The sequence below is a fragment of the Gallus gallus genome, chromosome 1 (genome assembly GCF_016699485.2).
Source record: "Gallus gallus isolate bGalGal1 chromosome 1, bGalGal1.mat.broiler.GRCg7b, whole genome shotgun sequence".
Lineage (NCBI taxonomy): Eukaryota > Metazoa > Chordata > Aves > Galliformes > Phasianidae > Gallus > Gallus gallus.
This window is the reverse complement of record NC_052532.1, coordinates 125,855,621-125,869,652: the sequence shown is the minus strand read 5'-3', so window position 1 is coordinate 125,869,652 and position 14,032 is coordinate 125,855,621. Positions and strand designations below refer to the sequence as shown.

The window sequence follows — 14,032 nt, the reverse complement described above, 5'->3', positions numbered from 1 at the left end:
CATACATTTAAACAGACTATTACAGCCTGTTTTGCATCAGGAATTAATTAGGTTAATGAAATGTACTTTAATATGACAAAATTAAGATTCTGATCTCAACTGCAGAGTTATAAATTTTGTACAGATTCTCTGATTTATATGAGCTATTAAAATTCCAGAGTAGCATTCATGCAGCTGAGCTTAGGGAACTAAAAATGTGTTCGAGAAATCATGATCTCAAATACACTTGTATGTTATATATTTACCTCTGCCTTCTGACTGCAAAATTACTGAAAGATGAGGAAAAAATAAGTACAATGTTAGAGCAACCTGAAAGGTGAGAGACCTGGGAAAGGATAACTCTTTTATTTGTTTTAAAGCATATTTACTGCTAATTTGTCTTAGTCTCTGTAGTACTGTCTGTCTTTCCTATCTGACCAGTGCTGCTCCAGTGATGATTGGTCATCTGCAAGATGTTACTTAATCAACTGCTTGCTAGATGGCAAAGATTTACAGTTGATTAGGCTGCATAGGTCAGCTGCTATTTCAAAAGTTTCTAGGAAGGGATTATTTTTGTGCTCAAATACCTCTAAATAAAGGGTTCTGCAGTCTCAATATCCCTGGATTCAGAACAGTGTTCACTGAAGCAGACAAAGCTAAGTTAAAGAAGCCTTTAGTGCTTCAGAATGCCAGCCTCAATAAATATCTGTCATGCATGTGTGTGTGTGCGTGCCCATGCACACATTTCTCTCCTTAGCTGTAGAGAATTTTTGTATATATTGTAGAGTATGCAGACTAAGGTCTAAAGCCAACATTTGCATTTTTGAGACTGGAGTTGAGGCTCCTGTGCTATTATCCTCAAAGGCAGTGTTAGTACAATTCAGCCACTAATGACAATTTTGAGTCCCTTCTCCATGAAAGAGGGCTACTTAATCTCTGGCTGGCTATGCACAGCATTGGCTCGTTTTTCTCAGTATTCAGTAGTTCTAATTTCAAACAGCACAGTGATCAGACTTGCTTACTTCTGCTAGCAAGTGGACCAGATACAATCAGCCAGAAAAGCGAGATCCAAAATAGGCATCCTTTTCTATATACCCATGATGAAGATCAATGAGAAATTCAGCAGTATTCCTAATGAATGAAAAAATGCTGCACAGGAAGAGACAACCAATACAATCCTCTCCTCGCTAACCATCGTAAGGGTTCTGGCAGTGGTGATTAACTTTCAAAAGCAGAAAAAAATGAAAAGAATGTATTTCTAAAAGTTTGATATAGAGACAGAAAGTTATCAGTAGAACCATTCGAAATGAAGGCCACCATAATACCTTCCAGGAGCCCCAGAGATCTATTCTTCAAGTCAAAAAAATTTCAAGTTGAACAAACAAGTATTAAAAGCTGAGTAACCAAAACTAGTGTCTAGGAAAAAACCCTTTCTGTTTCACACTACTACTCAAAACAAGTAATAGGGATTAAGTAATTTATTTCAATAGCAATTTATTCTACACCTGCAAGTTTACTTGTCTAGTTGGAAACACAGTAGGAGAATGGAATTATGATCTTGCATGCAACTATGCAGAGTATGAACTTACTTTATTCCCTTTTATTTCAATATCCCATATTCTACTACAGCTTCTTTTTGATACTCAAAAAATAAAGCTTGATATTTACAAGTATAGAGCAATACATCAGAAGATTACAAAGTTGTAAACATTGTTTGGATTTTAACTCCGTTAATTTGTCAGTTCTCAAGGCCCAAAAGGACTCTTGCCATCATAGCACATTTATACACTAATGCTTTTGTATAAACACTGAATCACAAAGCTTTCTTCTACTTCTTCAAACAAAAATATCCAGAAACTTCAGACAACTCTTAGCTACTTTAGCTTTAATCATCTAATCACTATTGTTCTCCCAGCCCCCTCTACCTTTCTGTAGATGAATGTACTAAAAAATTAAATCATCCACAGGAATGCAAGCAGTATTACAGCTACCTTCTTATTTCATATATGCTTATGATTATTTTACCTATTTAGCAAACCAACAATGTGAGCAATTTTTATAAACTCTGACTCGATTAAATAGTTTTACCTTATCTTTAAGTAGATGAAAGAAAAATACTGTGTAGCAGATTAAGAAAGAAATTTTATTCCTTATTTTTTTCTTTTTTCAAACAAACAAAAAAAATTAAAATCAATTACCTCATCCTCAGGGCTAGCACTTAAATCATGATATTTGACAATAGAAGAATCACTATTCCTCCTGATTATTACAGATATCCCTATCCTGCTGTAGCATTCTCGTGTAAATAAGAGTGGCTTAACTACTTTCCAGCAGAGATGTGAGTTTCCAGGCTAAGAAACCTGGAATGTTCCAGCTATTTCAGGCTAATGATCTCTCAAATGCACACTAATATGTTTGATAAAAGTCTCCCAGCATGTGTGCACAGAATGCTTACCATAAGAATGACAGTACTATGGGCAGGGCAAATCACTGACACCATTTCAGACTGAGTTTGATGCTGGAGGCACAAATTAAAACTGTGAGCTTTCATTTCAGTGGGCTTTGACAGATGGAAGAGTGCATCAAATCTCTAATTGTTTAAACCATTAACTCATCTTTCCACCTGCATTATCTTTGAAAAGAGCTCGGCTGGAAACCTGGAAGAATTGCTCACAGACTGAATTCAGTAGTGCATCTTATTCTAAAATGAAGTCAAGGTTGTTTTTTTTTTTTTGAACAAGTATGTTGAATTTGGCTGCAGTGTTTGTAAACTTATTAATCTTTATTTTCACATTTCCCTCTCAGCCCTGAAAACTCAAAATAGCCTTTCAGCCTTCCTGAAGAATCAATCAATCAGGGACCAGTGCCTTGACTACTGGGAACAAGAAAGTTCTACTGCAATTCACAGTGCATTATGATGATCTCCATTTATCTCCAGTCCTTGCAAATGCCACTGCACATGCAGTTCTAAATTATGCCTGCTGGTCTTTTGACTTTCAGTTGCTTAAAAAAAGAAAAACTTGTGTAAGGAACTGTAAAACATATATATTTATTGTTTATATATATATATATATATATATATATATATATGCATATGCCTTTCCAAGACATTCTGGCCCCTCTTCGGAATAAAATGCATTTTTCACTACACAAGAATAAATGTAGAACACTTCGTCATTTCATGTTATTCTCACCAGTGTTTGATTTGCTGTTTTTATGGGGAAGCACTTGTTATGTGCTCAGCAATTCCGAGTACTTGAGAAGTAAATAACGTCTGTACTACAGAGCTCACAGACTGGCAAGGATAGAACACAAGTAGTAATTCTGTGTGTTGCATTCAGTTTAGCAAGACTCAGTATTAATAAAACAACAGAAGGTAGTGGGATTTAAGGAAGGATCTTTGTGAATGACAATTGGCAGGAGTCATTTTGGGCTTAGAAAGCATAAGCAGAAAAGAAGAAAGGGGCCATGAATATGATTAAAGGACTGGAGCATCTGCCACATGCAAAGAGGCTGTGAGCTGGGACTGTTCAATCCGGAGAAGCAAATGCCTGGGGGGAACTTACCTTCCCCTCATTGGGGTGAATAAGCAAATGTAGTCAGACTCTTCCAGTAGTACCCACTAATCAGACCAGAGGCAATGGGCACAAATTAAACAAACAAACCAGGAAATACATTCTGGACATAAGAAGAAAGAATGGACAAATACTGAAACAAACTGAAGTTGAGGTCTATGTTTGTGGAAATACTCAATACCCAACCGGACATAGTCCTAAACAACTTGTTCTAGTTGACCCTTCTTGAGACAAGAGGTTGCACTAGCAGATCTTAAGTGGTCCCTTCCAAGCTAATCAATTCAGTGATACTTTCACAGAACTACAAGAAATGAGTAGGTGGGAATACAGGATAGAGACTATAGTGGGGAGAAGGAGGCATAAGGCTATGTGAAGATTTTCAGAGAATGAATTAATGAAATACAAAATTTTAAGTAAAAAATATTTAAAGATTTGAAGGTTAAATTCAATAGCAAATATGAAGTCAGTGGGGGAGCTCAAAACAGGGCAGTTTATTGCTATTGTACAAAAAGAGCAAGCTTCCAGTGCAACACTGTTATCCTTGAAGGATTTGACTTTTGTTCTATTTTAGACACTTGTGACAAACTTCACTGACTACAGTACAAAGGTCAAGACTACAATCTTCATGTTTACCTTAACACTCATATTTGAAGTAGAAGACAACTAAGAAATCCCTCAGTCTTCCTCTGAGCTCCCTATAAGCAAAGATGGAGCGTGTGATGGCAGTGAATAATAACTGCTGTTACAAAAATAGTCAATTTATTTTGTGATCCCATAATAATCCTAATCATAACATGTAGGTTGTTCTGAAAGTAATGCCTCCTATTTGTTTCCATGGAAACTACAACAGATATAAAGAGAACAATAACACTGTTTGGTAGAGCAAATTCTCAATCACAAAACACTACTTTTCAACACTGTCATCACCATTAGCTATGTTTTTTCATCAGAGATGCCTGTACGTGGCACTTGTAAAAATCTACACCAGTGGAGATGAACCACTGTTGCTGTCACCACTGTTGAAACACACCACCCATCACCTCACTGTCTTCACATCCACTGCTTGGTCTCCAGAAATGTTCAGCAAGCGTCAATGGATGTCAGTGGGTGTCATTTTTTTTTTCTTCATGGAGAATTTCAATTCCACATCTTTGTTTCATCCACACTTCCATAAAGATGCCATTCTGTCAGACCGTCCCTCTGCTGCCATCTATCACAAAATATGGCAACAAAATAAAATGGAACATTGGTGGGAAGGTTGAGCCTCTACTGCAGTACTACCAACATCTGCCTCTGTCATAGTGGGTGAGTATAATAAAATAGGAGGCACTACTTTTGGAGCAACCCTTGTAGACTATTTTCAATGTAATAAACTTATCATCTAATCTTAAAACAGTATACACATTCAAGAGCTCCTTTGAGTTTTACTTTGTAAAATAGACCACCAGAGAGATCTTCTTAAATTACATATAAAATCATTGGTGTATATTTTGATGTTCACAGTCACGCTTTTGTGATTTGCTTCATTAACATAACAAAAGTAGTAACGTGAGCTAGATATAGGCAGCAATCTACAACCATCCCTGTGAGAGCAACATCTATTTTACTTCATTAGATTTGTATCTATTTGAAAATCAGTTGCTCTCGAAAGTATTCATCTTCTAACTAACAGTTATTGGCTATATTTGTATTAGAGGGCAACAGTGTAATTGCTTGAATTAACTTCAGAAGTACTTCACTACCAAAATGAACAAAGAAGTGATCTTTTACAGAAAACTTCTACCACAGAAGTGTCCTTATAGTAGGACTACTTATAGTAGGACACTTCTGTGTCCTACTAATGACACTATAGTCCTTATAGAACACAGATTTCCATGAGGAAAATATAATTGGCATAGTACACAAGTATTCCAAGATTTCTCCTAGTTCTATGTTCAAAACAGTGTCCACAAAATTACTACAGATTCCTGTGTCAGACTAATCTTATTCTCAGAGAATAGTGGAGAAGGATTTGCATCAGCTTTTGTCAATTCAAATCTAGGAAAACTGAATCCAAAACAGAGAACAGAGAGTGTTTCCAATGAGAAAGTAAGGAAAAATGAGGAAACATGCAAAAGCCCTACAGTGTCATGAATGCTTCATGACAATATTTTCTTTCAGGACTTGCACTTTTACCAGCTATCCTAGGATAGGAATAAAGTATGTTTAAAAAAAAAAAAAATCTAAGTGGTTACGTTATAAGTAAGAAGAAGGACTGCACTGTAGCTTTTCTATTTTAAAAACACTGTCATGAAAGAATAAAGTAATTGAAACATAACTAAGTTAACTACATCATCTTTCAGTGTTGCATCAGTTACACTGACATAACTTTAAAACAAAATTTCTCTATTGTGTGTCAGATGCATGTACCTCTGTAAGCAAAAGGTGATTCAGCACTTCAGAGTTCCTTCGATAATAAAATAACTGGATGTTTGCTGTCATCAGCCGCACCTTACCACAAATTATATGAAAAAGCTGTGTCACTAAACACTAAAGGCACAAAAAAAGGTGGATACTATACAGATCCTTTAGAAAGAAATGTCAACCGAGATATTTAGAAAAATGATAATGCTCATGATGTTCATTTAGTGATGTGCTGAGAAGCAGTGAAAGACATTGGGATTTTTAGATGGCTAAGTCAATCCTCAATGTTACTTTCGCAGTTTCAGTTATGTAACACAATTCTTTGATTTTGCATGCCAAGACACACAAGATCATGCCTGATCTATCTGGTGGCTTTCTATGATAGAATGACAGCATCAGTGGACAAAGGGATATATCCCTTTGTCATCTACCTGGACTTCTGCAAGGCCTTTGACATGGTCCTCCACCACATCCTTATCTCTAAATTGGAGAGATATGGATTTGAAGGGTGGACAATTTGGTGGATAAAGAATTAGTTGGAAGGTAGACTGTCCCCCTCTTCTCTGTCCTTATGAGGCCCCAGTACTGCATCCAAGACTGGGGCATCCAAGAGGATCCAGAAGAGGACCAAAGAGACGGAAAGGGCTGGAGCACCTCTCTAGAAGACAGGCTGAAGAAATGGGTCATGTTCAGCCTGGAAAAGAGAAGGCTGCTGGGAGACCACATTACAGCTTTCCAGTGTTTAAAGAGAGTTTATAAACATAAGAGAAATCAACTTTTTGCATGGGTAAATAGTAACAGAACAAGGGGGAATGGTTTTAAACTAAAGGAGGGGAAGTTTAGACTGGATGACGGGGGGAGTTTTTTTTACTGAGAGAGCAGTGAGATGCTGGAACAGGCTGCACAGAGAGGTTGTGGATGCCCCATTCTTTGAAAGTGTTTAAGACTAGGCTGGATGGGGCCCTGGGCAATGTGATCTAGTACTTTATCCAGCAGTTGGCAACCCTGCCTGTGGAAGGGGGGCTGGAACTTGATGGTCCTTGAGATCCCTTCCAAACTAAGCCATTCTATGATTCTCTGAACTTCAGATTGATTCAGACAGATGTTTATATAACCTCTGTCTTGCTTAAAAACCTGGGCTTTTCCTATATGACTCATTCTTTGCTAAACAGTCACAAACCATTGTAAAATCTTTCAGACTCGATACTATAGCAGCTTTGATAAGTGAATTAAAAAAAGAAAAGTACAACAGGATCACTGCAGTACCACACAAGATCATCACACCCTCCTTCAAAAGCAATTTAGTTATGACAAATCCCTTTTTCTCAAGAATGATAATATTCCATTGCAAAAATTCAACACTTAGCAGTGTGTCAAAACTAATCTTTTCCACTCTCTTCTTTTAACGATACTGTGACACATAGTTTTTAATACCAATGACAGCATTCAATTTTGTTTTATTTTCCTATAGTGGAACAGTCAATAACAGTTCATTTCCAATCTCATGCACTTCAATGGAAACTAGATTCTCTCTTCAATGAACCAGCAATCTCACTTCTTAAATGTAAAGAAATTGTTACATGTTAAAAATCAAGGTCAGCATTTACATAGGTTAAGAAAACAATACAGAATGATGCTACTCTGTTTTAATCCAATTTATAATGTACCCTTCACAGAATAAATTGAAAATAAAACGTCCATATTATTATAGAAATACATTTTCAGGAAGATTAGGTAAGAACACTGGAGAAAACTTTTCACAGTCTTCAGGTAAACTTCAAAGCCATTGAAAAGACGCATCACTCATTACCTCTATGAACAAACAGTGCCTGGAATGTGTAATTTCACTCTTACCATCAAAGCTCCCAAATCACTGCTGTTTCTGTTCAGATACCATAGTAATATTTTTGCACAGTCAGTTGACTGTTAGCTCACCTACTCTCTAAGCTTGCCAGATCAAGATGTTAGGATTGGACAAGGCATCGGTGATCTGTTTCAAGAATCATTTCAAAGAAAATTCACTGTCATGCAAAAAAATTAAATACTCAAATTGAATAAAAAGTTGAATGCTGGCATAGCTTGGCACTACTGAGTGAGTATTTTAAAGTGACTGACAGTTTCACTGCTTATGTCCAAAAATACTGAAACAGAAATGATACAGCAGATTCCAGACAGTGTAAAGTTTGTTGATAACTGCAATCACTTATCAAACAATTGTTGTTTGTTTGCTTTTTTTTCCAGCTAAGAATTATACTGGTTTACCTATGCTCAATATTTACCCTCAGACATAATTCCTTTGTCCTGAAAAAGTAGTTCACTTGGTATTAATTCTAGACACTTTATTATGGATTGAGGTTTCCAAATAAAAGATGAAAACAGCTTAACGTACACATAACATGGAAAGCAACCATATAGCTTCATAAAGATGAATTTATTAATGAGATGAGGAAGAAAATAACATACCTTTGAACACTGTTTGTGATTCTGGCACCAAGCAAGTGATCCATTGTTCTGAAACACAAATAAAAAATACATGAGTATAAACAAAATTATGGTAAATTTATTGATCACAATCTGACTACAGTTCATCAACAATGGTGAATTCCATGAGACAGTAGTAGGACATCCCTTCCAATGAATTAGGCATGGTATTTTCATATGGAAGAATTAATGTGACTATATTGTGCCTTCACCTTTTGAACTAACTATAGATATGATATAGATATAATTATGAATAAGAGTCACACATTCAGGTAGGTCAGAGTACAGCAGGATTAGCAAAACTACAGGGTTTGGTTTGTCTGCTTAAACAAGGGGATATGAAAAATTATGGTAACCTATAGATACCTAACTTTTAGCTGTGTGTTTTTACACCTAAGACAAAAATACTATTTGCATGTATAATCCAGAGGCAGAAGTATATGCACTATATTCAATCCAGCTAGACCAGCCCGTCAGCAGAGCAGTTCTGTCCTCAACAGCTTGAATACACCAGCATGTTGCCACAGTAATGAAGCCAATGGTTTGAAGGTGGCTCCCTCCTAACCAGTGTTTGGGGAGATCGTATTTGTGCACATCTTCACATGTGTATGTAGTCATGCCTTCACACAAGCCCCCAGAGTTGCTCAAGTAATTCCAAAAACCTTTCCTGCTGTGCCAGGAATGATACATATATATACAGCTTCGATAAAAAAGCTAGTAAAAAAAGTCCCTTTTTATCCAGTACTCTGAAACTTTATCTTTCAGAATACACTGAAAGATAAAGGCCTCATAAAACAAAGGAATCTGCTTCTAACCTAACACAGGTGACTCTAAATATACAAACAGGATATAGCATTGTTGTTTGCACTCTAAGACAAGCACACAAAACAAAATAAATTAAAAAAAATTAAAAAACAGATTTAGTCTGAGAGAAGGAAAAACTTTCAATTAGATCAATCATCTAACTGAGGACACCTCCTTCTTGCATTTAAAGGTAGGAGCACTGCTCAGTAAAATGATTCCCTAAAAATACCAACAGTGAGTCACTCCTGAAGGCAACTCAAAATCACCTTCCAGGTTTTGATTAGCAGGAGAAACAAAAAGAGGGAAGAAAAGGCAATTAGGCTACAAAGGTGTTTCAGCTATGTAAGATAACTTAGTGTCATCTACAATTTTAACACTAAGGGTATTTTGTATCGGATGAGAAGTCATTAATATAGATTTGGATCAGACACACGGGAAGTCCAGGAATCAAAACAAAGCATCTAACTTGCATGTTATTCTTGTACCTTAAGGACCACATTTCTATATATGCCTTTTTTTTTTTTCATAAGAGCTCTAAGGCTAAAAATTTCTATTCCTGTATTACTTAAGGGGTTGTGGGAATAATAAATGTAAAGACATATCTACTCCTTTCCACTTCTGAGCTCATTTAGGAGTAATTTCAAAATTCTAGTTCATACAATTTAATTTCAATATTTTATGAACATTTGTTTAGTTTTATGATCCCAGCAGTTTACTATGCAATCACTATTTGATTTTAGAATACCACTTTTTTTTCTGACATTACCATAGAATTTAGCTAAAATTGAGATTTGTTAACATAAGAATAGTTAGCTATGAGCAACATGGCAGGTCCAACCCCTTCAAAAAGAGAGACATACATAGAAGAAATAAAACTTTAGAACAGCCGTAAATAACATACACTAGTGGGAATACTTTAGTATTATCCTCAATGCCATATGAGGATTTATTATCTCCACTTACAGATCTAGCCAACAGTAATGTTAAAACAATATTTTACGTGCTGCTTCCAATTTATCCTCCCTTTCTTCTTCATATAAAATGTGACAGAAGTAGCTGATTGCAATAACAGATTAGTAGTAGCTCACCACTTTATTTCAGTTATGCTACTGCTTTCCACTGAACTAGAAAAAGCACTCCTGCTTTTGAATTACATCTGTTACTTGAGATAATAAATGCAGTAAATGTCCAGATGCGTGGCTCTCCTTCTTCATAATGTAAAATGTTTAGAAATGTTCTCAATTCTTCACTAAAAACTATTATTACTTGAATTAAAATGTAAGTTTAGCAAAACATTAAAGTACCTTTTAACAACCTTAATTTCATAAAAACTAACATAGGAATGATTTTTCACTGTACAAGGTGAACATGAGTTCTACAGGCTTGCTTTGAACCACAGGATATGAGAGGAGGCAAGAACACTCTTTACTCTCCATCTTAGCAAATAGAATCACAGAATCGCTAAGGTTGGAAAAGACCCACAGGATCATCCAGTCCAACCATTCGCCCTTCACCAATGGTTCTCGCTAAACCATGTCCCTCAACATAACATCCAAACGCTCTTCGAACAACACCAGGCTCAGTGACTCCACCACCTTTCTGGGCAGCCCATTCCAGTGCCTGGGACATTATAGATAAATAGATAACCCAAGTTACACAAATGTTCACTCTTTTGTTTTATTTTTCCTGTTTTTAATCCAGTATACCTGGCAGAAAGTCTAATTTCAAAGTATCGGAAATCTTGTATTTTATCTAGAGCATTTTGCATCCAAAAAATCCTCAGTTCCCTCACTCAGCCCTGGATCACCTCCTCAACTTGCATATGCCTTAACATAACTCCAGGAGAATCTGCTCTGTGATCTTCCCAGGCACTGATGTGAGGATCACTGACCTCTATTTTCCTTGGTCTTCCTTTCTCACTTTCTTAAAAATGAGAGTGATATTTCTCTTTTTCCAGTCACCAGGGACTTTCCCTGACAGTCATGAATTTTCAAATATGATGGCGAGCAGCTTGGTAACCATATCAGCCAGTTTCTTCAGGACCCTGGAATGCACGTCATCCAGCCTCATAGACTTGTACACATTCACCCTCATGAAGTAGTTTCTGACTTGCTCTGCTCTTATAATGGAAGGGATTTTATTTCCTTAGTCCCTGCCTGGAGGTTCAGGTATGTGACAATTGAAGGGAAGCCAGTGAAGACTGAAGCAAAGAATCTGCTGAATGCCTTAGCCTTCTCTGTGTTTCTTGAAACCAGTTCTTCATTCTAATTTATCAGAGGAGATACGCTCTCCTTGTCCTGGCTCTTCTGACCAGCGTACCTGTTCAACTCCTTGTTATTTTTCACATACCTCACCAACTGCAGTTCCATCCATGCCTTGGTTTTCCCAATCCCATCTCTGTATGTCCAGACAGCATCCCTGTGTTCTTCGTAGGCCACATGTTCCTGCTTCCAGTGCCTGTACTGTTCCTTCCTTTCTCTCAGTTTGACCAGCAGAGCCTTGCTCAGTCATGTTGGTTTCCCACCTCCTCTGCTTGATTTCTTATGCTGGGGGATGGAGAACTCTTGTGCTCTCAGAAAAGTGCTTAGAGAGCTGTCAGCTCTGTCCCATTCCTATGTCCCTAAGTAGTTTCCCAGGGGCACTCATAAACAGCCAAAACTTCATTTGCCTGAAGTTTAGAGTCCTGATTCTGCTCTTTGCCAAGCACATATTTCTTGAGATCACAAACTCAACCAGGGTACGACCCAGACTACCTCTAATCTTAATATCTTTAATGATCTCCTCTGCGTAGGTGAGCACTGGGTCCAGTTACATTTCTCCTCTGTTTGGTCTGCCCAATACCTGGACAAGGAAGCTATCCTCAACCAACTCCAGAAGCCTCCTGGATTGTTTGCAGACCACTATGTTCTCTTCCCAGCAGGCATCGGGGTAGGTGAAATCTCCCATCAAGATGAGAGCCTGCAAGCACGATGCCTCTTGTAGCTGAAGCAAAAAGGCCTTGAAAACAGGTTACCCTTGATTAGGTTGTCTGTAGAAAACCCTGACCACCAGCTGTACTTCACTGATTTTGTCTCTAATTTTAACCCGCATGATCAACCTGATCACGCCTGTTTCTCAAAGGCAGTTCCTTGCAATCTACTTACTTTTTAACTTGAGGATAACTTCCATGTCCCTCCTGCCTTGCCTATCCCTTCTAAAAAGCTTGAAGCCTTCAAATGTAGTATTCCCATTGTGCAATCTATCCCACCACGTTTCTGCAAAAGCAATGAAATCACAGTTTTCTAATTGCGGCATGGTTTCTAATTAGTCCTCCTTCTTTCCCATGCTGCATGCATTGGTGTAGAAGCACTTCATCTGGGTTACTGGCATCACTACCCTCTTGGAGGAGTCCTCCCAGATTCCTCTGTGGCAAATTTGAGGCCTTCCTCTGCTGCTTCCTAAAGTGACAGTGCTCCTCAGCCCTTTTCTGCCACTTAGAAGTACTTTCCCTTCTCCCATCAAATCTAGTTTAAAGCTCTGATGATCAGCCAAGCTTCCTTCTCAGTACATTCTTGCCCCTCCTGGTCAGTTGCATCCCATCAGATGTCAACATGCTCAGTCTCTTGAAGGTCCATTCAAGATGACAGTATCTGAAATCCTGAGCACGATACTATCCATGCAGTCATTCATATAACTGGTCCATTCTCTTCCTTCTACCTGTCCCCAGCCAGAAGGACTGAGAACACCACCTGTCCTCCTAGTACTTTCAGTATCATCCCAAGGGAAAGTAAGTCTTTTTAAATATTTTGTAATTTCCTAATTGTAGCCTACTGTGACTCTGCTTGAAAGAGCTGGGGTAGAGAGTAGTCCTTTAGCTTTATCACACCCAGTAGCCTCTTCCTAATGTCCCAGATGAAGGCTCCCAGCAGGAAGAAAACCTCTCCAGAAGTCAGCAAATACATGCCTCTGTGCTCAAGCGATTACAAAAACAAAGGGGGGGGGAAAAAGTCAGACAAATATTACAAAATTTATCATTCAAACTTTCCATGAAAACACAGACCACAAGTACCTGGGCCATAAAAGCCAATGCAGCAGTAGAGGGAAAGAGCAGCTGGTTAGTTGCCAGGTAAAAAGGACTTAAAGGGTCTGGCTGACAGCCAGCTGAACATGAACCAGCAGTGTGCCCAGGTAGCCAAGAAGAACAGTGCCACTCTGGCCTGCATCTGAGATAGTACGGCCAGCAGGACTAAGGAAGGAACTGTCTCTCCATATTCAGTGCTGTTGAGATCACACATCAAATATTTTGTTCAGTTTCGGGCCCTCACTAGAAGGATACTGAGCTTCTCAAGTGGGTGCAAAAAGTGTATGTAGCTGGTGACAAGACAAGAAAACAAAACAAATGAACAGTGGCTGAAGGAACTGGGGTTGTTTGGTCTGCAGAAGAGAAGGACCAGGGGAGACATCATTGCTCTCCACAACTACCTGAAAGGAAGTCGCAGCAAGGAAGGTGTCAGTCTCTTTTCTCCAGTGACAAATGACAGCACACAAGGAAACAGCCTTAAGTTGCACCATGGGAGGTTTAGATTGGACGTTTCAAATAATTTTTTCATTGTAATTGCCTGTTCAAAGACGTAGTGGAGTCCCCAACCCTGGAGGTATTTAAGAGACATGTGATCATGGTTTATTGATGGACTTGGTAGTGTTAGGCTGATGGTTAGATTTTATGATCTTAAGGGTCTTTTCCAATCTAAATGATTTCACAATTCTACTTGCAAATAAATTGATTAATAGGTATCTCTAAACAGTCTGAG

At 38.0% G+C, this 14,032-nt stretch overlaps 1 protein-coding gene across 1 annotated transcript in view; it reads right to left on the bottom strand.

The window, feature by feature from the left end:
• Nucleotides 1–14,032, bottom strand: part of ANOS1 (anosmin 1) — a 130,691-nt gene that overhangs the window by 95,612 nt on the left and 21,047 nt on the right. The window contains exon 2 of the mRNA NM_205424.2: nucleotides 8,421–8,468. Within this exon, the coding sequence (NP_990755.2) occupies nucleotides 8,421–8,468 (48 nt within the window). The remainder of the gene's footprint in view (nucleotides 1–8,420; nucleotides 8,469–14,032) is intronic.